The 24039-nt window shown below is 47.6% G+C and overlaps 2 protein-coding genes across 4 annotated transcripts; both read right to left on the reverse strand.

Moving 5' to 3' along the window:
* Window positions 1-2196: 2196 nt before the first annotated feature.
* LOC135814305 (tRNA (guanine-N(7)-)-methyltransferase non-catalytic subunit WDR4-like) lies at window positions 2197-10923 on the reverse strand. Its single transcript, XM_065327408.1, has 11 exons — window positions 10734-10923; window positions 9774-10040; window positions 9274-9360; window positions 8774-8846; window positions 8451-8563; window positions 8129-8189; window positions 4453-4524; window positions 4050-4105; window positions 3707-3890; window positions 3451-3517; window positions 2197-2865 (listed from the first exon to the last, which is right to left on the reverse strand). Exons 1-11 carry the CDS (start codon window positions 10835-10837, stop codon window positions 2747-2749), a joined length of 1203 nt encoding a protein of 400 aa, XP_065183480.1. The 5' UTR covers window positions 10838-10923; the 3' UTR covers window positions 2197-2746.
* Window positions 10924-11910: 987 nt separating this feature from the next.
* LOC135814306 (coiled-coil domain-containing protein 86-like) lies at window positions 11911-24039 on the reverse strand. Of its 3 annotated transcripts, XM_065327411.1 has the most exons (15): window positions 23630-24039; window positions 21717-21823; window positions 20658-20775; window positions 19874-19927; window positions 18933-18996; window positions 17728-18423; window positions 17578-17685; window positions 16810-16861; window positions 16138-16214; window positions 15665-15707; window positions 15198-15280; window positions 14390-14530; window positions 13740-13762; window positions 13046-13144; window positions 11911-12565 (listed from the first exon to the last, which is right to left on the reverse strand). In XM_065327411.1, the coding sequence occupies exons 1-15, from the start codon at window positions 23675-23677 to the stop codon at window positions 12476-12478; spliced, it is 1803 nt and encodes a 600-aa protein (XP_065183483.1). In that variant the 5' UTR covers window positions 23678-24039; the 3' UTR covers window positions 11911-12475. The 3 variants fall into 3 exon arrangements, with proteins under 3 accessions (XP_065183483.1, XP_065183481.1, XP_065183482.1); XM_065327409.1 differs by having other exon boundaries at window positions 17578-18423; window positions 23630-24038; XM_065327410.1 differs by having other exon boundaries at window positions 16810-16858; window positions 17578-18423; window positions 23630-24037.

Raw genomic sequence — 24039 nt, forward strand, 5'->3', positions numbered from 1 at the left:
TCGGCATCTCAGCTACCTTGCCCGTCAATGACCGAGTCACCATCGTGTTCAGAGCCCTCGAATTAGTTTAGATGGGTTCATGGTAAGGTTCTCCTCCGTAGCCGTTTTTAGCAGTTTGAAGAATTTGTGCGCAGCGGCTGAAGTAGGCTATGGAGTGCACTATTTGACGGGCTCTGCGTGACGGAGCGAGCAGACCTTTGGCTTGTAAGCGACGATAGCGAACAAGCTATGTTAGACATAGCAACTTGTGCTGGGATTACACCATTCAACAGCTTGCAAGGCTGATGAATTGACCGCCACTAACTATTACTTTTTCCTGGTCTACACCACACGGCAGGTCGAAGTGACCTTTTCTGGCCGATGCGCCCCTATTTTTCTTCTTCTTTTTTTACAAGACGCACCAAGACGAACATGACCGAGGGGGTACAAGTAAGTTACAACAATACTGTCATCATTATGCCCACACTGGACACAGGCACTCACACAGTGAGCGGGCGGGGAAACAAGACTTGTTCAGGACATGATCACTTGCACTGTGACTGGAGCTGTTTTCCCGGAAGGGTCTCCATGGCCTGATGTAAGTGCCAGTCGTACAGCTGTAAAACTATCTCATGGCCATTGGATAAAGCAGGCCAGGGGGGGGGGGGGACCGCGGCTGACATCGCATGCTACGCCTACGGCCCTGACTGTGGATTCTCTGACTATGGATCCTCAATGATTACTAGTATGTTGGTTCACTTACCTGAGTGCGTCTCCACATCTGCTGTCTGAGCTGAGGCCGAGAGCCAGTGTTGATTCGATCCGAGCATGTCAAGACAAGACTCAACACAAGAGCTCTTTCGTCAAGTGAGTTTCGACAGCCCGACTTTCCTGTCACTGTACCGCTATTAGCGACTCCATGATACCATGATATGATACCATACATGACGAGGCTTGCTCAGAAGTCGGAGTGTCACTTCTCGGAGCCGACGACACATCGTTCCCCTCCACTGACGCTGTCCACATGTCGAAAGGTCGAAGATGAACCAGTCACAGCGCAAGATATTCCGGCCGGGACACCAGCCTCACCACCAGCAAAGTAACTTACATAACAATATATTATAACTTATAAGTGTTCTCCGGAAGACCGAATCTGCATCTTGCCAAGCCACAGAGCAGAGCGTCACTCCAGCATCCCTCCCAAAAAGAGCGAGTCACCTGGTCACCAGTGCCGCGACGGGAAAACAGGGTAGAGTCTACACTGTCCTTGTTTCGGTCGAACGAAAAGCAATGGTCAACACGAGGCAGGCTTCAAGGAAGGACATTGCTCTAAATGGCCTAAACCGGCTCCATGCCTAATATTAATGGCTATCCCGTTGTGTAAACTCGTTTGATCTGCAGACAGTAGCAGCTAGCAGCGTGCCGGTGGTGTGCTACCACCGTAAGCATCAAGAAGACAAGATGAAGCCGTCATCCAAACCAAGAGCCCGGTCCAAAACAGAAAAAAAACATCCATGAAGCAATGAGTAAAAACTGGAAAAATTCTGCTAAATGCAGATCTTCTCAACTCAAGTTCTGTACAGTCATGTAGATCTATTGTGTAAGACTAGTGTAGGATGTGAAAGTGTAAAAATCGGTACATGGAAAAGGTTCGAGCAGGACCTTCGAATTACACACCATACTTTTTTCTTCACTTTTCCACACAGTATTCTACTGTACTGTGAACACAGCTTATTGCTCTCTGCGAGTGCGATAAGCTTACATTGTAGTACGGGTACAGTGTATATCACTCTCCAACTGTGCGATAACTTGAAAAGTCCATAACCAAGAGTAGGCAACTGTGCGAATTATAAACATAATAATTATGGGTCAGTGCTACCTTCATCACATAACTTGCCTGTACTCATGCACTCAAACCCGTCCTCAAAAATGTCAGCATAGCATAATGATACGGTGTGTCCTTTTTCGTCATCACAGACGGTCATGCCCCCCCCCCCCCCTTCCAGCAGCAAGCTTCCAGGCCAGGAGTCTTGATATGATTGGAAGATGTGTGTGACTGTGCAAGTGTGTGGGGTTTGGTTGAATGGCTCCCTGGCCACTTGATGTAATCCGGCCACTTGATGTAGAACTTACTCACAGTGATACATTGTTTACTCCTGTGGTCCCGGTGCATCCAAAGGATCAGTGGGAGGGATTCACGCGAGGACACGGGACACAGACTCTTGGAAAATGAGATTCTCATTTCACTGTTTGATCATCTCAACCTCAGGCTAGCAATAGTTTGACAGACACGTAGAGTGAAAACTGTAGACCAGGACATAACCTGCACAGTGTCCTTGCAGTGGCTGGTCATACTTAGAAGCACATGTAGCGGTAAGCACGGCTGCGTACACTCAGGGCATACGCCATAATAGTACCCAGCATCGTGAATCTCATCAGGAAATTGAGTAGACACTACGGCCAGTTCCACTTCAAGAAAGCAAAATAAGTCGACTATCTACTTCAAAGTACCTTGACTGGAATATGGCAAAATAACCACTTGTATGCATCTATCCTCAAAGAATAATCTTCGGGTACACTGAAACTTCGATGTAGCAGAGAATGCTAAAAAATGCTCCGTGACTGAGTGAGGGGCACTATCCTGAAACTTGAGTCTCCATGATCTGAAGAGCTCAACTCACAGTTGCTGAATATGAGGCAGTTTTGTGTTTCACCTGCACCTGCGTATGTGTGGCATTCATCCATATAGAGTTAGGAAAGGACACGTTCATCTTGCGCCAACTGTCGCACCTTGCAGGCGCTCCTGCTTGCGCTCAAAGTAGCGATGCATCCCATCCATTGGGTCTTTGGAAAGCATCTCTATGTCAAGACGACAGTGGAGGGAACCTGAACACACGAAAAAGAAAAGAAAAAAAGAAACACACAAGGCAAATCCTATAAGATATTTGACAACACAAGTATGTTAGTGATGGTCCAGTAACCATGGGAACAACATGCAGCAATGAGAGAAGACCTCAATCCAAACCATTGCACTGAATTCGGCATGTCCAACAAAGGGACTCATGCTCGCCAACAAGTTGTCCCGATGTTGGCCACAGCTGCTTGTCCTTGGAAGGTGAGTGTAGCACAAGCCTATACTTTGTTCTTGATAGAGCTGATGGACTACTGACTACTGTGTACACGGCCATGTTAGCAACCGGCGGTCGGTGAAGGCTCTCTATCGTCCTCCTATCCTGCCATTTGATATCGTTATGCTGATGCTCATGCCTAGAGTGAGTCAGACAACTGCCAGTACTCAACTAAGAACATTTGTTATAAGAATGATACTTCGATGTTGGTGTTCTGACACTACCATTTTTTAATAACACCAGGTACAGAAAATAAGAGCCCCCCCCCCATAAATCAAACAAATTGATCCGATGCCTCGTCGTTCCTTTGACTGCACAGTCAAAGGGGAGAGATTAAACCAACCTTCAAGAGGGCCTTTGGTATCTGCCAGAGACTCTTGTAACAACGGCTGGAGGGTAGCCATTTTCACCTGCACGCACAAGCAATAGAACACGGAAACAACAAGCTGTGTACCCACTACCCAACAATGGATTGCAGATCTGGATAGCACAATGACTACAAAGAAAGGGGTGGCACAGAGCTACTGCTCAAGTACCTATCACTAGTCAGAGTACACGCACGGCATAGCACGCAACCCCTGTAAATCCTGCTCGCTCACCTCTGTATCACTAGCGACTGCTGTATTGAAGACAAGCAGAGGCTGTTCAGGGTTATTCACTGCAACCCACAGTGTGTTGGCGTCTTGACTGAACGACATGCTCACCACGGTGTGCTGCACGGCGATGGATTGGCGGATCCGAAGAGACCCGTCATCTACCGCTACGATATGAATCAGTAAAGACCTACAACACATACATACACGTGCACACACACACACACACACGCACAACTTCAAACAGAGTGCAGAAGCGGAGGGGACTATTTGTAAATAGTTATACGAGAGAAGTGAACATGTGGGCATGCCACCATCAGAGTTTCATCGACAACGACTTCTTTCTTACTTCTCCTGAGCAGCAGCAATGCATCCAGTTGATGATCCGGCCAGGACACAAACAGGCTACACAAAACACACGCACAGCAAGGTTCCATTACCACAGTGCAGGGATTACATGTATAGGGTAGGTCTGCACTAGTGTGCGCCCAAGACGTATATATACCCATACAAGGAGAGCTAACCATGCCATCTCCCCTTGTACAAGAGTATACCACACCTGTGCCGCCACCACAATGTTCTCAACAACATGTTGAACCGACGCAATGTTGTGCATCTCTGAAATAGATTGCAACTTCAGCCCCCCCCCCCTCTCTGCGAACAATAGGGCCCTCTCCCAACCTCTGCTGCAAACACAAACCAATGGACACTGCCACACGAATGCTAGCTGAAGTGGTAGCAATGAAACTCACCTCTTTCTCCGGTAACTCGAGCTTGGACAGCAATGATCCAGATCGATACTGCCACATAATGATGCTGCTATCCTAAGATCACAGAAAAGGGAGGAAATCAAAGCACTACAAACCTCAACACAAATGCTGATATTAAAGTTGGCAACTGCATGGGTGGGTGAACAATCCAGTCTCAAATAACAACTTTTGAAGCAATCTGCTCACTGCTTCCTAGCTTGTACAACAACAACTAACTACTGTCGTGGGTATCGGAATCTGATGGGATGACCGGGGCTGGCACCCTTACTGCTTTCAGCGTGTACATGCACTGTAGTTGTTACACTCTGGTACTGAATCTCACTGTTGAGAACAAACTGATATACTGTGAAGAACGAGGGACATCTGTGAACCACGAAACTCTGAAAATACAAGCAAAACTCTGAGCTGCGAAACAACAAATTCCAAGCAGCGCGGGCAAACTCTAGACTCACTCTACCTCTCGTAGGTCTAACTCTACATCTCTAAATCTCTCAAAACACTAACAAATAAAGCACGGAACATGTGAATATAAAGGAGCTGCTTGCAAACAGCGGCAGCCAAAGTGCAGCGATGCAAAGAGACACGGAGAGCAGGAAAGCGCTCCGAAGGAGACGCAAAGGAAACATGAGCGCTCGCAACAGCTCCGGGTCACGGAGGAAGGGCAGTGCAGTGACAGGTGCGGGAATAACAAAGGAGTGCGAAAACTGACCCACCGTACTGGAGCCAGCGGCAAAGGGTATCAATGCACACTGGTTTTAGTCATGCGGTCATGCGTGACATACTACACACTGTGTAAGGCTACAGATTCATGCAAGTACAAATGCACTACCGCAGAGATGGAGTATTCCAGCACATATCCCCCTTCACTCAGGAGTGGCGGGTAAAATGCGCCAACGAGTGAGTACACCTACTATGCTAAGATACTAAGCAAAAGCAAAGAACATTGCTAACGTGTTATCATGAATTACACCACAGTTTCTCTGGCTATAACATCACGGTCTTACTGATCTGCATCCAGCAAGGGGACAAGGTGGTGAATAGATTGGCGGTAGACTTTGCCGCCTACGGTGACGTGGACCACACGGACTAACTTGTCAGGACCAGGAAACACTGCTGATACTCTGCCCATAGGCCAGGTGCCCCGAGGAGTTGCCGACGTCAGGCTCAGCACAATGTCGCCCACTGCAACATTCTTGCCCTTCTGTTGCCACTTGCGTCGAACATTCAGTAGCGGGACGAACTCTTCCAGCCATCTCTTCCACACGTCAGCTACCAGCCGTTGCACGTATAGCCAACGCTTGCGGGGATCTCTGCTCGGGTGCTCATCAGCGTTCACTCAGCTGAGCCAGCTTGTAGGTCTTTGAAGTGAGTGCGTCTTCTTCCACAACATGCCTGAAGTGCTGCCTCCATCGGTCGTAGTCTCCAGGTATTCCAGAAAACTTCGGCAGCCCCAGTGGCTTGACGTGGAAGAAGCTGGCAGGTGGAAATGCGTGACCATACTGGGTCTGGTAGGTGTGGCTGGGCGGCGCCTGGTAGGGACGAAACGCAGGAGCTGCTGGATCCAGTGTGGGTGCCTGCGTCACTCGAGGCTGGGACTCCATTGGCTGTGTGCTTTTCAGCTTAGTGAACCTTCGCTCTACAGGCACTGACGTACTAGCCACTGCAGGAGGTTGCCCAGACAATATGGACATAGCAGGTACATTCACTGGTGCTGGTGCAGGCATCCCTGCCAATGCAGTCCTGGTTGTCTTAGCTGTGAGTCTGCTCCTACTATTAGTAGTACCCCTGGGTAATGCTGGTGCCTGTGCACTCACTGGTGCTGGTGCACTCACTGGTGCTGGTGCACTCACTGGTGCTGGTGCACTCACTGGTGCTGGTGCACTCACTGGTGCTGGTGCACTCACTGGTGCTGGTGCACTCATTGGTGCTGGTGCACTCACTGGTGCTGCTGCCTGTGCACTCACTGGTGCTGCTGCCTGTGCACTCACTGGTGCTGGGGCACTCACTGGTGCTGCTGCCTGTGCACTCACTGGTGCTGGGGCACTCACTGGTGCTGCTGCCTGTGCACTCACTGCTGCTGGGGCACTCACTGGTGCTGGTACACTCACTGGTGCTGCTGCCTGTGCACTCACTGGTGCTGGTGCACTCACTGGTGCTGCTGCCTGTGCACTCACTGGTGCTGGTAAACTCTGACCCACAGACACTGGTGCACTCACTAGTGCGCTCAAGCGTGCAGGTGTACTTGACTGTGCAGCATACAGTGCACCAGGGGAAGGACCTCCATGAAACGACAAGCTTTGGTGGTCAGACCTAGTACCTGTCACCAAGATTGCCTGTAGCTGTGTCACTTTCAGAACCACTGCACTGGAAGAACTAGAACTAGTACTAGTAGAAGCTGGCTCTGCACTGCTGCTGCTACTCAACCCCCTCTCTGGGATAATGAGCTGTTTCTGCAACAAACTACCGTGAGCTCTACTCAGCTCCCACTGTCCAGGCAAACCACCGTCTGACATACAATCACGTCGTCGTTGTGGACTTGGAGCACTTCTTCTCGTTCTACTAAGTACCTCGCTTTCTGATACAACACTGCCAACAGCGCCACTGGGTACCGGTGAGCGTCCTGGGGCTCGGAGAGCAAGCTCCTCATCTGCCTGCGCCTGCTCCAGCTGAAGTTGTTTCCTAGTCACTTCCAACTGTAACTCTGCGATCGCTCTAGCTGCTTTCAGCTCAGCCTCAGCGCGTTTCCTCTCTCGTATGGCTACGCTCTGCTCTGGACTGACCTGAACACTGGCATCTTCTAACGACCTGTACCTGCTCGGTTTTCTCCCTTTCGTCGCCCTCGAGCTTATCCTTCGATCCTGACTCATGACTGAAGGTGAAGAACGACGAAGAGAAATCCGGCTCGAAGGACCACTATGTTACACTCTGGTACTGAATCTCACTGTTGAGAACAAACTGATATACTGTGAAGAACGAGGGACATCTGTGAACCACGAAACTCTGAAAATACAAGCAAAACTCTGAGCTGCGAAACAACAAATTCCAAGCAGCGCGGGCAAACTCTAGACTCACTCTACCTCTCGTAGGTCTAACTCTACATCTCTAAATCTCTCAAAACACTAACAAATAAAGCACGGAACATGTGAATATAAAGGAGCTGCTTGCAAACAGCGGCAGCCAAAGTGCAGCGATGCAAAGAGACACGGAGAGCAGGAAAGCGCTCCGAAGGAGACGCAAAGGAAACATGAGCGCTCGCAACAGCTCCGGGTCACGGAGGAAGGGCAGTGCAGTGACAGGTGCGGGAATAACAAAGGAGTGCGAAAACTGACCCACCGTACTGGAGCCAGCGGCAAAGGGTATCAATGCACACTGGTTTTAGTCATGCGGTCATGCGTGACATACTACACACTGTGTAAGGCTACAGATTCATGCAAGTACAAATGCACTACCGCAGAGATGGAGTATTCCAGCACAGTAGTTCATGTACACACTGCAACAATAGACCAGCAGTGCTCGCGGCTGCAAGGCCAGCGCCCCGTGGCCACTCAACTTCTCAGCGGATTTCAACGGCCACAACAGTACAACACGTCACTGACAAAACTGCACAGCAGCTACACCAGTACATGCACTGGTTGTCATGTATAGTGCATTCACTCACCCCTGAGCCAGAGAAGATACACTCTGGGTATTTGGCAGAGGTGGCGATGCAACTGACAAATCTGAAAGAGGACAGAGAACAGAGAACATCCGCAATATTTTGAGAAGTTCTAGAAAAGATTTGTGGGGACTATCAATACTATAATCATCGCTGAGCAACGCCTCATCTCGTGAGCAACCTGGAAAGTCCTGCATGTTGCCAAACACCGTCACTTCATTGCAGTACAGACGTGGGTTACCGCCACCAGCACAGACACTATGCGAAAAGAAGATCCCGATTCACTGCATCTGTGTATCCTGATGCCAACTAAACAAATCCTTACTGGGTGTGTCCGAGGCAGAAAGCTTCAATGTTGTATGCATTGGGGTATCGGCTGACACGAATCTTGTCATCCCGATCACAGGAGAAGATGTGTCTGTTGTCCAATGAGATGCCCTGAGCACAAACAGACAGAAATGTGGCTTAGTTTTATACACAAGTGGGCATGTTTTATACTTGAAGTACCATATTCCCTGCTCTTTTCTTATGGATGTCTTTCTGTCTGCCTGCCTGCCTGGCTGCCTGTCTCTCACATGTCCACCCACATGCATGTGCACCTTCCCCCACCCACACATGCGTACACAATTGTCATACAATTACACTTACGATGTCCAGCAGAACGGAGATGTGACCCAGGATGAGTTCTCCCGACTCCGAGAATTCCTCACGACATTTGAACCTTGCGACAAAGCATAGGCAAACAAGGCATTGCTTATTGACGTGACTTTATCCTGATAACATGTCAAATCAAAAACACTTCTGAAAACACAAATACATCCCCAGTTTAATTGTTTTGCCCCAAACAGCAAAACGTGAAGACATGAAAGCAAAATGAAAGAAAGAAGAAACAAATTTCTTCACCACCTTGCCAATGGACTACACACACACACCCTAGAACTTTTTTCCACTGCAGGATAAATCTAGACTCAACCTTCAACTCCCTCAAACTGATGAGCAAACCAGCAATACAGCCTTCATTACCATGTCACCTAATATCTACAGCATAACGCACATGACCTCATGGCAAGTACCGGTACTGCTCCGTGGCTGTGTTCGGATCTAGTGCTTGATGTCGGGCAGAATTTTCTTTTTCCGCAAGCACTCACCGATAAATGTCACCAGTCTTATCGGCTAGAAGTAGATCCTCCCCGTGGCTAGAGAAGCGGAGTGTGCACACACGACGCTTGGCCGGCCTGCATGAGAACAGACAGCAGAGATACAAGAGGATGTTGTCAAGTAGGCAGGTGCAGACCGCTGTACTATAAGTATAATAACGTCAGTAAAATGTATACACACAGGCACACAGACAACATAGACACACAGTCAACATAGGGCCTATTGCACAATTGTATGTCAAATGAGACTGACGTAATGAGTGAACACAGCACACAATGACACAGCAGAGAGGATGAGAATACATCATGTAAATACACTGGCACTAGACACTAGACAAAAGAAGTTTCTTGTGCGAGTACATTTACTACAACATAGTAAATAATTATCATGTGAGTATGCACTGCTTATGAAGACAATATCATTGTCTACATCAGCAGTACAAACTCACACAGCAGAACCATGGCCCAATAATGATCCTGCATACACGTACCAGTGGTGAACCTTGGTCCATGATGTGGTGCAGAATACATTCACGTTGCGGCCATCGCCACACACCGCCAGCAGCTGGCCAGAGGAGCTGAATGCAGCTGACGCTACCGTGTGGCGCCCTTGACCCTCTTCCGCCGCAGTCTCCTCTCCATTGTCGTCGGTTTTCACATTGCTAGCCGATGCAGCCGTCTGCACAGCTACTGGCTTGGCATCCGCCTCTTGGAGCGACAGTTTCACCACTTCTCCGCATCTCTCCAGTGCGTTGTCACTGAGTGGTGGAAAGTCCAGCATATCACAAACATTGTCGGTCATCAAAACCACATCCACCAGTTCTTACAAAGACTGGTCAGTAGTAGTAGCTTTGGGGGTGTGAAATACAGACTCAAGCTCAGTTCTCAAATAAAGCTGATGTACCGGTATCTACAACTAAAAATTTCAGCTAAATCCGATCTACTACATACATCCGATAGCATTGTTTATTGGAATGAGTGTGTGTGTGTGTGTGTGTGTGTGTGTGTGTACGCGTGTGTACTTCGATGCGCTGCGTGTGGTGTAGACCAGATGTGCATTGAGGGCAAAGTCATAATTACGGCTTTGCCAGTTGTGTGGATTGGGCAGTTATCTGGCACTATTCTTGATCTGTTTCATTCAGACCTTGTCTACTATAGTTGCTATAAGAGAAAATCTGCGTGTGTACATCCAGTGCATTTACAGATTGGTGTGCTTCTCTTGCGATCGTGCATTCATGCCCATCATAAACTCAACCACTAAATTGCAGTAGTCTCAATTATTATAATTCACCAATACATTGGCTATCGTCCGATGCTCTCCTAGTGGGAGACCAAAGTTGAAATTCGCTTGGCTACAGAACGTACACCTTAATAATCATAATTAATTGAAATGAATCATAATGCACACTCGTAAGATAATAATTACTATGTTCGCTGCAGTCAAGACTTACGTGATGGTGATTGGAAGGATGAGTGCAGTCTTCTTTCCCACGACTACAGCAACTTCACTGCATTCACCACCCACGGGGATTGCCCCTAATATCACAGCAGCCATGACTGAGGCGCAAACTCTATCAGTTTGTACCTTTCTATGTTTCTTTGAGAAATCACCAGCCCTCCGAATTTAGTTTTTCGTCTTTGGGAGATACGAACTTTATTTTTTTCCTTTTCATCCTTTTCCAAGCGAAGACATGTAGAAAAAGCACGTGCATGCAAGCACCGCCACATTTCGCCGGAGGCATCTGTGACGAACAGTAGATCTACGAACATACTGTAGTCATGTAATGTACTACAGACAGTGCTGGCAAGTGAAATCCGACCCCCGGAGCAGTGCGCTCACATCGCAAAGAATGTGAACCCACCGCTCAGGGGGGCAGATTTCAGTTGCCAGCACTGTAGTACTGATGCCGACGTGACACAACCAAAATTTTGAGTCTCGTAGATCTACATTGCAGTAAATCACAGTATAGCAGAACATACATGTACATGACATTGCACTTGTTACGTAGCGTCATATTGAGTAGCGCTGCAGTAACACGTTCTAACCCACACCTCTATTACCCCCCCCCCCCCCCCCCCAAGAGAGGAGAAGGAGGAGGGGTACCGTATACGCGTATGCCGCTCCGCTATGTCTTGGATTACTTCTTCAATACTGGTTAGAAAAACTATGGTTACTTCTTTCATGCCCCTCCCTTTCAGGCTCCAGTGAGCGAGACGGCCAGAGGTCTGTGGGATAAATCAGTAAACAGTCCGTGATACGGCTGAGCAAAGACAAGTAGCTGAAGATTCAGGTATTGCAGCATTCCACTGCATAAGCATGCAATCTTACATGTATAGGGGGGGGGGGGGGGGGGGGGGAGGAGAGCTCAGCCATGAAGTCAGAGCTCAGTGATCACGGGCGAAGCTGTGAGACCATCATACTTCTTCGACACATATACAGCGGTGTTCAATGAAATCCGATCATGCAAGTCAAATTTGGGCTCTGCGCCAGTTCAGAGCCCAGTATTCGCAGGTCATAGTGCTGTGCAGCGCCCGGCACGTATACTTGATTCAATCGATCGGATTTCCATGAGCAATACTGTACATGTACTATGCATGCATCAAGGACATGCCGCCGCTTTGCTGTGCTAAGATACCAAGCAAAGTAGAGAGATAGATACCATGACAGTGCATTGTACTAAATCAAGTCCTGGGATATGAGCCAGACAGGCATGCTTAGGCATGATTTTTTGTAAAAATTTCACTTGGCAACACTTGCTGGAACAGCAAATATTATGTCACTGCAAAGCGTGCCTGTTCCGGGAGCAGCTTGCTAGTTAGTGCTGATAATACAGCACGACCACTTGGCATGATCTGCACAGAAGTCGAGTCAGCAGACCTCAGTCTATACTTGAGAGCAGCACACTGTCCGAGAACTCCAAGGTAGAATTGCGCCGGCCATTGCACAATTGGAGAGGTCGCAGACTGAAAGGAGCACCAGGCTCATTGTAATTGGCCCAGACATCTGACACTAGCACAGTGAGATGATAGAAATCACTAGACCGAGCAGCTAGTGTTTTAGGTAAAGTCCATGACCAGCTAGTCATCACAGTGTTTGTGCTGGGAGTGGGAGCTTCCATTGAAGCTAATCCCATTGACAATGTATTGCAACGGGCATATACGGTATCAACTCTCAATTGGGTTCTGTATTCAGCTATGGCTTCTTGATGAGCGTTTTGGTGATTTTCTTGTCCATCAGCTCCTCGCGAAGCTGCTTGCATTCCTGAGCCATCTGGGCACGTGCCTGAGACGGAAAACACGAAGCAAAGATAGTTCTTACCCCAACATGTCAGGCTGTATGGGGCCTACTGCCACAGTCAAGCAACTGTTAGTCGATACTGGTTTCGATACTGTTTGCATTGGTGATCTACTCATCAGCACCGCAAGATACACAGAAAAAATGACATCTAAACCTACCTGACCTACTAGTTTGTAAAAAAAAAAATACCGGCACGTGTATGTACGCATCTTGATCTCCCCCAATGGAAGGTGTTATGAGCCCAGCAAATCCATGGGATTGGAGAAACTTGAGTTGTCATAGGATACTCTGCCCGGCCAACACTTCTCTGGATCAGCATCTTGATCCATTGCCGTGGTCACAAGTAGTATATTCAATTATTTGAGTTCACCCCACTATCCACCAGACGTGGGATAGTTCTGCATAGAGTGCTTCAAAGTACAAAAAATAGTTTTCAGGACAATGTGACATCGCAGGTGATCTAACCTTCTGCTCTGCCTCAAGTTGATTTCGCAAGGTCTCCTCTCGCTGTCTCAGCCTTTCGATTTCCTTCTGCTGCCGCTGGAACATTGCACGATTGTTGTTCTGGCAGAGCGGAATAAACAAGAGGGTGGTATGTAATGTTAGACCATGCGTCAACAACGAGCCTATTTTATACACAGATCTGGCACCCCAGAGGTCAAAGTTTAAAGGTCAAATGTCAAAGTTCAAAGGTCAAAGATCACCGACCACAGATCAGCTCGCTGCCACAGAGCACGCTTGTGTTGCCTATTTACATACTTGCCGTTGTCCTATAATGCAGAATGGAGCTGCATATGTAGTAGCATGATTGTAAGTTTGTAACATCCTTCCTAGATCCTTGGTGAGGTGGTATCCTATGATTTCCTAGCCTACAATAATGACGTAGATCTACATGAAATTGTAGTTAGTGGCCAGTTCTATGTGGCGGAGATGTTCACAACGAATGGATAGTTTCACACTCCTACTAGGTGACAAACGCATGGCTTTCAAAGCTCAATATCAAACACATACAAACCGCGGCGCATGAAACTACATGTACATCATGTATCAAACCACAGCATTAGACAAATACATAGTGGGTACTTCAAGTGTGCAGCATAATTATTCTCAGTTTCTGTTATACATGCATTGTGATTCTAGAGACACTGCTAGTACTCACAGCTTCTGATGGACCCTTTGGATCTGAGCAAACAGAAGGAAAGATTGAGGACAGAAAGGAAAGTGTGGAAAGGTCATGCTGTTATTGAGCCAGTTTATGTGAGACCGGCCACACAAAGTGTTTTCTATGTTTCCCCGGCATCACCGAGCCCATGGGCTTGACATATCGGAAGAAGAAGAAAATGAAGCTCACATCACCACTCTTTCAAGGCCTCTTCTGCAGACAACATTGCTCTTGTGTAGATGAAGTATTACAACCCGGAGAGAGGAAATTTAGCCACAACTCAAGCTGAGTTTCACTCTCTATGCAATTGTCTGGTAACTGATGGTACACCAGGTACAGAGACCCGATGATTGGCTAGAATGGGAATCTCTTAGTTGTTATAGCTAATTTTTTGCTAGTCTTCCTGTTGTATGTTCGAGTTACAAGTAATTTTAATGGCACTAAGTGACTGTTCATTCAGTGGCCCCAGGGGTACCCTGCTTGTGTAGTTGAAGTACCGTAAGGCTACAATGATTGGTAAGGTAGTGCACCTGAACAACCTGACTGGCCTAAAGATTCACCAACTATCTGTGCACGTTATGTTGCATTGCATGCCTAAACTCAAGCCCGGACAATTGGGAGATTTGCCCGGCCTGATACGCATGTACCTTTCATGGCTTGGCGCCCTCGCTGCTGCGCCGGTTTGTTGTGCAGGTCTGCGAACTTCTTCCTCAGTTCATCCAGTTTGTTCTCCAATGGAATGGTTCGTCGCTTTTCCTGGAGGTACTTCTTCTTCCATTCCTCTTCCGCTGCAACGTGACACACATAAGCAGGTGGAGCCATCACTTTATTTGTCGCAAATGCTTACACGTATGTACATACACCCATTTGAATAATATACTTTGGAATTCTCATGTTATGATTCGTTTAATAATTCCTTCTCTCATAATATGTTACAGTAACTTGTATTCATTCTTAGTAGGGACCGGAGGTTTTTCCTCGGGTGAGAAGGCAGAATTGCCTGTGGTCTAAGTGAATTCAAATAAACGAAACAAACAAATGAGATGAGATGGGCAGTATGAGTGACAGATAATGCATACACAATCTACAACAGGTGGTGCATGTCAAGTGATGTCAATTTGCTAAGACATGCACTTACTATGTGCTGGGAAACATAATGGCGTGTGCACCTGAGAATCATGAAGCAACCTTCATATTCTCCTCAGTATATTATACCGTGGCCAACTACAACTTACACAATGAACAGGATACCTACAGCGAGTGATCCACGGAGCTGGTTCCTGTCACAACTGACCAAGGTCCAGCTGAAGGGACTGAAATATGTCACTTAGATGTGTTTAGTGCAGTTGCAAGCTTGTGCGAACAGATCCATGCCGAATGAAAAAGAGCGAGAGAATAAAACAGGAGGAGTGAGACCGGGGGAAAAAGAACGATTTCACCAGATTATACTCTTACTTGCTGCTTGCTTGCGATGCAGTTCCTTTTCCAGGGATTGGGACTTTTCATGAAGCTCTCGTTTGTACTGTTCCTTCGGTTCTCTGCATGCAGAAGATAGCCGCAAGAGCAGAGTGGTGTGCAACGTCAAAATCATGTAGTCAACTGCCACCACCATTACCGCCACCGCCACACCGCCATCAATATCACCTTTCAATAGTCATTCAACAACCTTGATGTACGGCGTATACAGTATACTAAGACTGTGTTCTAGTAATGACAGCAACAACATCTCAACATCTCAACATCTCAACATCTCAGTGACATGTAGGACAAGATAGGGGGTAGGATCCAGCCGAGGTGACTGGCACGTACGAGTATGTGTAGCAATAACATGCCTGCAATCCACAACAGTCCAAATAGAATGTTATCGATGGTGGCTCAGTGATGCGCACAATGATCTGATTGAATCGTTATATCCGTCTTACATTTCTCCCTTCAGTGCTGCTAACTTAGCCTTCAGCTCATCGACTAGAATGCACAGCAGGTATAGCAGGATAGGAAAACACCAAAACACATCAGAACCAGTCTCTGTCAGTATCAAAAACACCCCCAACACCAAGCATCTCTCTCATGACCTCCCCCCCCCCCCCCACACCCTCTTGTGCCTCTCTACCTTCTGCCTCTTCCCTCCGTGACCCATCTCACCCTTCCTGCCCAATTTCCCTCATCCATTTAATGCATCAGCATGTGCTTCATCTCATTCAGTAACACCATGGCGCTGGAACAGATTTTCCTGGCATCTTGTGTGGTGACAAACTCTAGCCAAATATATACTTGATGAAAAAGAAGATGTGGTCCGCACCCATCCACTCACCAACACCTTCAAGTTTCCGTGACAACAGAACTCCCGCCTAGCTCTAAAAAAAAACAGTTCACACCATATTGCAGATTTACTCACGCTCCTGCTGGTGAGCCTTCTGAGAAGCTTCTCGTGCCGCAAAGATGTCATTTGTTGCTGGCGGTAGAGGAGAAAGACTGGGTTCAGACCAATATACACACATACAAACACACCGTACACATACAAACACATACCGTTTAGGTTCCGTGTTGTCTTTGTCTACTCATTGCTAATGTCTGATTTCTGAATGCCATTGCATTGCCAGAGGCTGTGATGTCTATTGGTCACCAGGGGCATGGGAGGGATTTCAGGATGGTATGGTCAGCCATTATTGTAGGCCAGTGACGTGTCGGCCCGGGCCCTATTCTAAATTTTTTAGAGCCAATACAGAACAGAACAACAAGGACAATCAAGGCTTGTTTGCTGCTACTTCAAGTTTCATGCTCTCCCAATCATCAGGCAACATGAGGATGGGGTACCGACCATACCGATAATAATCTCATTTCATCAAAGGATGGGTGCCAAAGATGAAACAAGGTATGGTCAATACCATAGTGACTATAGCATGTCCGACACCTTGGCTTCTGTTGATCAGATCCAATATGTACATACGTATTTAGTTACTTTCCACAGAGGGTATTATGGTCATCACCCCTATACAAATACGCACCTCTTCCATTGCAATTATTGGAGTATGAATTAGCATGATCTGTGTCAGTCTGATGGCATTACCTTGCTTCAGGTTCAGCTTCTTGCTCCATATCCTCTTCCTCGCTTTCTTCTGCTGATAGGGAGTTTAGTACAACATGCCGGAACACACAGACACTGTAACCCTAGGATAGGGGTGTCAGAACACGGCCAGCCAGGAAGGCCATCACCGCTCAACGTTCATATGGGATAGGATTCATGCAAAACCGTTCTAAACCCACCGGGTATAGCAGGGAGGTTTTTAGTACTCCCTAATAACATAGTATGATTCCACAAGCACACATACTAGTTGTATTAACAAACTGGAGTCGTAAGATAAGGACTCCAATGCTTGTGCCATCAAATTCTACACCTTGGAAGCCTGCCTTTCTGGATGAGCGTTAAATCCTGGACAACTCCAAATCTGGCCAAAATCTGTTCCTAAATCGAATTTCCCCAATTACGCTGGTCCGTGCAACTGAGTACCATAATGCTCTCAGAGTCCACTCAAGATGAGCTCAAACCAATACAAGAAAGCTCCATGTGGTGCAATATGACATTAGGCAATTTGATATAGCCGGCACTCTAGCCTTAGCCTTTCAAGACATGCATGATGAAGCACATGTACTAGTATGCAACATGATTGTATGACTACATCACAACATTTCGCATGTAACAGAGAAGCTGAATGCACCCCCTGCTGTCCCTGCTTCCTACACACGCAACTATTTCTATCATGCCGGCGGCATTAATTGATGGGTAAGATACAGCAGACATGGAGTCTGTTTAGAGGAACACAACTAAATTTCTAACCTGCGGAGTTGCTGCCGAGCGGAGGGAGAGGCTGTGCTTTGTTGAATGGCGATGGAGATGCAATCCGTATATCTACGCGGGGCATATGCCCGCTGGACAGACCGCCAGGCTGTCCCTGGCCACCGAATTGCAGTGATAAATCACCGCCAGGCTGTCCCTGGCCACCGAATTGCAGTGATAAATCACCGCCAGGCTGTCCCTGGCCACCGAATTGCAGTGATAAATCACCAGCCATGCCCTGGTTCAGATATAATTGCAGAGGCGCAGTCGTACCTGCCACAGTGTGATGCCCTGCGTCGACCTGGTCACGATGATGGTCAACATCCAGCGGTGGTAATGGACTTGTGCTCCGACTCCGTGACGGAGATCTACTCGTGCCTCCCTGTGGAGTGGGCACTGTGAACCGTTCTGAGCCGCTCAGTGGATGCGGTTCCCGTAGCATTCCCAGTAGCAGGGACGTGGAGTTTGGTTCCGGTGCTGCTGAGACCGGCATTGCATAGGACAATCCGTCAGCGTTGTCAGCAGTGGGTTGCACTTCCTTGCGCTTGCGACCGCTCCTGGGACTTCGTCTCGGCAATGCTGGATCTCGCGGTTGTGACGGCGGCTGGGGAGTTGGTGTAGGTGATAACGATATTGAGACTTGCGGTATTGAGTCAGATCGCTTTGAAACAGCACGCAGAGAGTCATCCGAATTCAAACTGTTTGGAAACGGAGAGGTCGGGCTTACCAACATACGGTCCTCTACAGCCGCAGCACCTGCGGTAACTGGTTGCTCCTGAGGAAATTCTTTAGGATCAGGAGACATCGGAGAAATCAGAGGAGACGTAATTCTATCAGCAGTTGCAACTGGAATGATATAGGAGGAGATGTGCAGTACAGAAGAGACACATAGTTAACAAATGTGAAGAGTATTTGGAATTCGCAGCTGCTGGCATGCATTGCATGCAGGAGCTACAGTGATTCACAATTGCAAGATGTATCGTTACAGGTAGACTATATCCACTGTGGCAGGATTGCCAGTGGTCGACTACTAGTGACCACCAAGTACCAATGTCAATATTGAAGGAGTCTGATCTTCCCATGATGACTGCCACTATTTTTAAACTGTGAATATCCAACACTTGTGGACTTGTACAAACAACATGCACTAGTCGGAGAGGGGGGGGGGGTGAGGTGGAAGGGGAGGGGGGGGGGGGGAGGTTATAAATAGTGACATCAGTGGAGGGAACATTCAGTCACACCAATGGTTACAGGCCATGCTCATACCAATGGTTGGCATGACGACAATGGTTGGCATGGCGTTGAACATCATCCATGGGTATGTAGGGGTTGTTCTAAAGCCACACTTCACTTACTAGATGTCATAGCCTGGGAAGTCAGACATTCGGTCGACAGCACGTAAACATCCGGTGTGCTTGTCTGCAGAAAACAACATATGCACACACACATGTACAGTCATACATACATATGCATACATACATATCGTAACATGTGCATACATACATATCGTAACATGTGCATACATACATGCACTGCCGTACAGTACTGTCGGTCGCCGAAGAACTGGGGGGGGGGGGGGGGGTCAGCTATGCACAGTTGAGTCATCTTGCATACATTGGTATGCTGTGCTTGGTGAAATTCTAGCCTGGTCGTTCTTTGGCGCTCCGTTCTTCAGCGGCTCCGTTCTTCGGCGCCCGACAGAACTGCAGTCGTTGTCGGTATCGGCATTAATTCCGCTTGGTATTCATTATTCAAAAGTTTTACTAAGATAACTCAGCAGAACAATGTTCTTCATAGAATTCCCTACATGTGAGTACAATGTGGTGTATTGCACTTTAAGGTTAGGGGTGAAACGGTTACCCTTTAAGGTTACAAATGGGTACTTGGCTTAACGGACGGGTTATCGCGTTCCCTTTAGCAGCCAATAGTTACAGTTACTATACAATAGCCTTCCACATTTCGTGCCAGGAGGACATGTGAAGTCATGTAATTCACAGCAAGAACACTACATTGCGACGAGCGCAGCATGTGCAATTACGGCGCTACATGCAAAACAGTAATATGAAGCAAGATCGAACAGCCAACAACACATTCAAACTGTACATCGAACTGTACGACTGTCGAAGCCAGCTAAAATACCGTACTGTACCGTCGTACACGACTAACGGGCACTCGTTTGGTAACGGATCAGCAGATGAACAGACGGGTACCCGGATCACCTCTAAATTAAGTACACTTTCAAAGGTTACAGATGAGGCAGTGAAACGTGGTGCAGTGGCCAGCATGTGCAACTTACATATGGCGGTGCATAGGATTTGGCCTTCAGAGTTTGTTCTTGCTTCTTAGAGACCTGCAGCAGCAGAGTAACACCACATAGCATGGGCCCAAGCTCAGTTGATCTCTTTTTGTTGGCTTGAAAATGAGCCTGGATTTTTCTAGCTCCTATTCCCTGTATCTGGGGGTGGTGCTGGTCTGGGGGGGGGGGGGGGGGGGGAGGGGGGGAAGGGGGGGGGGAGTTGCTATGGAACTACACAGTATGCCCTTGATCTGATCATCCATCTATCATAGTAGCCAATGAAATGCCGAATCATGTATAGCAGCGGGCACTCTGAGACGCTTGTGTTAAAACGTGCCAATGAAACACCGTGGTGCTGTATTCTAAGGACAGTTCTGTGCTTCTGTGATCTGTCACTACTCATCAGCTGATAACAAACTGGTTGAGTTTCGGAAGCCTCCTGAGTGAGATGCATGTACATTAATGACGATGATGTAAAGCAGGCAAGTTGAGATACTCCTGCATTGATCTGGATCGTGCTCCAGTTGCAGCCACTGGTTGCAGTTCTCTAGCAGTTGGAGACATGTCGCCGACCATGTTTATGGCAACACCAATATCGTTGGCAACACCAATTTAGGAGCAATCTACACCAGGGCTGATGTCAACAGTGCCCACGGGCGACGTCTGAAATCATTCATTAGTTCATGGCTGTGGACAACCTGAACTGCGAATGCAAGTCACACGATCAAGATAAGGCTTGGTTTATAGATTCTATAGCACGTAGTCTAACACAAATGTGACTCACCAGTGTTAGGAAGTCTCCCACGCAGCGCAGGAAGACATAGTCCGTCGGTACCATGGTTTCCTCTAGCTGAATCTGGAACTCCGTGCGAACCGTCTTCAAGTTCATGTCTGGCGACACCCTGTGTTTTCAGAGGTCACATAGCACAGTAAGAAAGAATGCGGAAAACACATACATGTACATGTGAATTCAATGTGGTTTAAAAGCATTGGCGGCGGCCTCGGTTGTGTACATGCAATGGTATAGTGACACATATCCATTCAGCGGGAAGTCTTGTGTCTGTACGAAAATCACCTGCAAAGTAGCGCAATACACAACTGGGGGCCACACTTGAAGCAGCGCGTGGTGGCCCGACTTCATCAGGGGAGGTATTTCTGACAGGTCTGATTTGCGCTGTAGCATACATAGACTGCACATGTAGTGAAGCCATGATGGCCGTGAATACAGTACAATGTACTTGCTGCCCAGTCCAGCATCTAAGCCTCCAGGCCATACCGATTTCAAGCCAGGATGTCACTGGTTTTGCTCAGAGTCACGGTTGCATGTCACCAAATGTGCTTCATCATAACACAGTACAGTAACCAGGTAGGTGTTGCATTCATTCATGCTCCACAACGACCACAATACACATGAGCCAGACAGCTTTCGTGATCACATCCACTGGGCAGTTATGCTCAGCTTTCAAAAACATGATGTGTCATTGTGGCCTCGACCTGAGCTGAGCCCACAATGAGAATAGACCACTAGGCCGAATGGCAGAAACGACATGTGATGGACGAGATACATGGACCGTATTTTGGTGTGGACCTATTTGGTCAACGATACTGTCCACAACGTAAATTCGGCACAGCCTAGCGCTTAACTCTATGGAATCCCCATAAATTATAACGTTATGAAGGCAATGATCTGCTACTATCGTTGGTAGGTTAGTATTGAAACCGCACTGCGTAAGCAATGATACTCGTGCATCCGCTGAGTATACACGTACACGTACGAACTTTTACATACCACGCAGCTATCACTGCAGATCTATTCGCAGAGAAGTGTTGTGTGCATCCTTACCGCAAGAAGCCGACAACCTTGCCCTCCTTGTCAGCACTCTTGCGGCTGCATGTCTGCTGCGGTTGCCAGATTTTGGGTGGTATCACAACCGTCCGTAGGTCGATTCTCTGAATCAAAAAAAAACGCAATGCGGATTGCAACACAAAGGGAAAACAGAGAGGAGAGAAAAACGGATTACTTAAATGGTAAAATGATGCATTCAGCGGCTCGCTGTCTTCTACCCACACCTTGAACAACTGTCACCACTACCACGTTAGATCGCAAAATGACTCTGGGTGACATCTAAATATTTTAAACCTTGTGACAACCTCCCTGTGGCCCTTTTATTGATTTAAAAGTGCTAAGAAAGGAAGCACTTAGTGCGGACATGTATAATTAGCTGTTGGCCCACACTTCATATTTGTACTCTTGCCACGGAGGCCATGTACAGCCCATTACACCAAACACTGTGCTGGCATCCCACACGGCAGAGAACATAAACAATAGCAGCAGCAGCAGCAGCAGCAGCACCAGAACAGAATTAGACGGACAGCCTGGGGTTACAAACTGTGGTTAGGATGTCCAGACCGTGGGATCCTGGTTGCAGACAGCCATGACCCAAACCGATATCCAAGTCCTACTAGCCTGGTTGAAGTATAACTTGCTCATTTTAAATTGAGGGGAGGAGTACCTATCAGGTGCTGGCGGCTGTCGCGAGTTCCCTTTGGAAACGGACATGATAATTTTCTCTTTTTTTACCTACCTCCCTGGGTATAGTGACTACAGTCACAGTGTCAACTCAGGGGCGCCGGGCGTCGGAAGGTATTTTAGTGTGGTACGGTCAGCCATCTGAACTACAATTTACTCGTAGTGGAGTGGCGGCTGAGTCGAAAATTTTGGAAATAATTTAATTTAGATCCCAGATCAGTGTATTTTATTGATTCACGGGGTACCTGGGGCAAAAAGTGGTACGGTCAATACCATAGTGACCGTACCGTGTCCGACGCCCCTGCAACTGATCAAATGAACCGGGCCAACTGAACTGCTTGCTGGCAAACAATTAAATGCATGCTAGTATGATGATAAAAAAGTGTTATGCACTCGATGCATACAGTGGGGCGGATCTACGGTGCTCCACGTCTACAGATATAAATAGGCCAACACATGGACTCCCACCCTGAGGTTTGATGCATCATCCTTCACAAGTAGCAGTGCATAACTTTGCGACACGCAGCACTGCAGCGCCATGCCGGCAATACCTTGCATGTTAAACAGTCCTGAATCGGGAGAACTAGACTCAAAACTTGCGAATCCTCCTGGTGGTCAGTGACATGTGGCAAATCACGTTGAATCACCTATACATGTAGGTGTTTGTGGTTCCACTGATTATATTAATTTCACTTCACATCTGTCACACATTACCTCTGGTTATATGCCTGTGATGAACAAGTGGGGCAGTGCTATACATGCAGTTGAGTAGATGTTTGGTTGTTTCTTCCTCAAAAACTCGAAAAGGGTGCAGGTACCAGTACTACCCTGCCCACTCACACACGTACACATACACGTACACGTACATGTACATCAGGGGTCATACATAGCACTAAGCACTAGTACCCCGTTTCTGCCCCATGTTGACTCTACAGCGTGTTGGCAAGTGTACTGTAATAAACTGGGCCGACACAGAGGACACCTCCATTACTTCTCCAACTGCCCACTTGCATCAACAGATCATTACATATTTTGCTGTCGCTTGAGGCAATTATTTGGTTGCGAGTGCGTGAACTTTGTTCTCATGCTATGCAGCGATTGGCCGCATAGCTGGTCCCCAGACGCACCTGGTGCCGATCCCAGGACGCAGATGCAGGGGATTGCTGCGTCTCCCACCTGCAAAGGTTATCCCACATCCTACATGGTCATTGATTATGTGGCCCTACCTTATCGGAGAGGACTCGGGCAGGTCTTGGGGGTTGCAGGTCCGACATGTTCAACCTCGATCAACTCCGGGCAATTATAGTATTGCGGCTGCAGACTACAGTAAAATGTGCTTGAATTGCAATGTCTTTTCCGCTGACCTCGTGCGTCTACAGGCGTTGCACAACCTACTGTGCGCACCAGCGCGCTGGCCAAAGCACCTTCGCTGCTCTTCTGCCCACAGAACCGCGCAGCAACATTTACACAGCCTGTTCATGTGGAAACTTGAAATAACTATCCAACAATAGTATTAGTTATTACTATGGCTATTCCAACTACTAGTAACTGTGTGCCGCTTTGAGTTTGAGGCATGTAACTGTTGTAGCCTGAGATACTGACTGTCGTCACTGGTGACAAGCACACGGCCTAAAAT

The sequence above is a fragment of the Sycon ciliatum genome, chromosome 4, assembly GCF_964019385.1.
Source record: "Sycon ciliatum chromosome 4, ocSycCili1.1, whole genome shotgun sequence".
NCBI classification, from domain to species: Eukaryota; Metazoa; Porifera; class Calcarea; order Leucosolenida; family Sycettidae; genus Sycon; species Sycon ciliatum.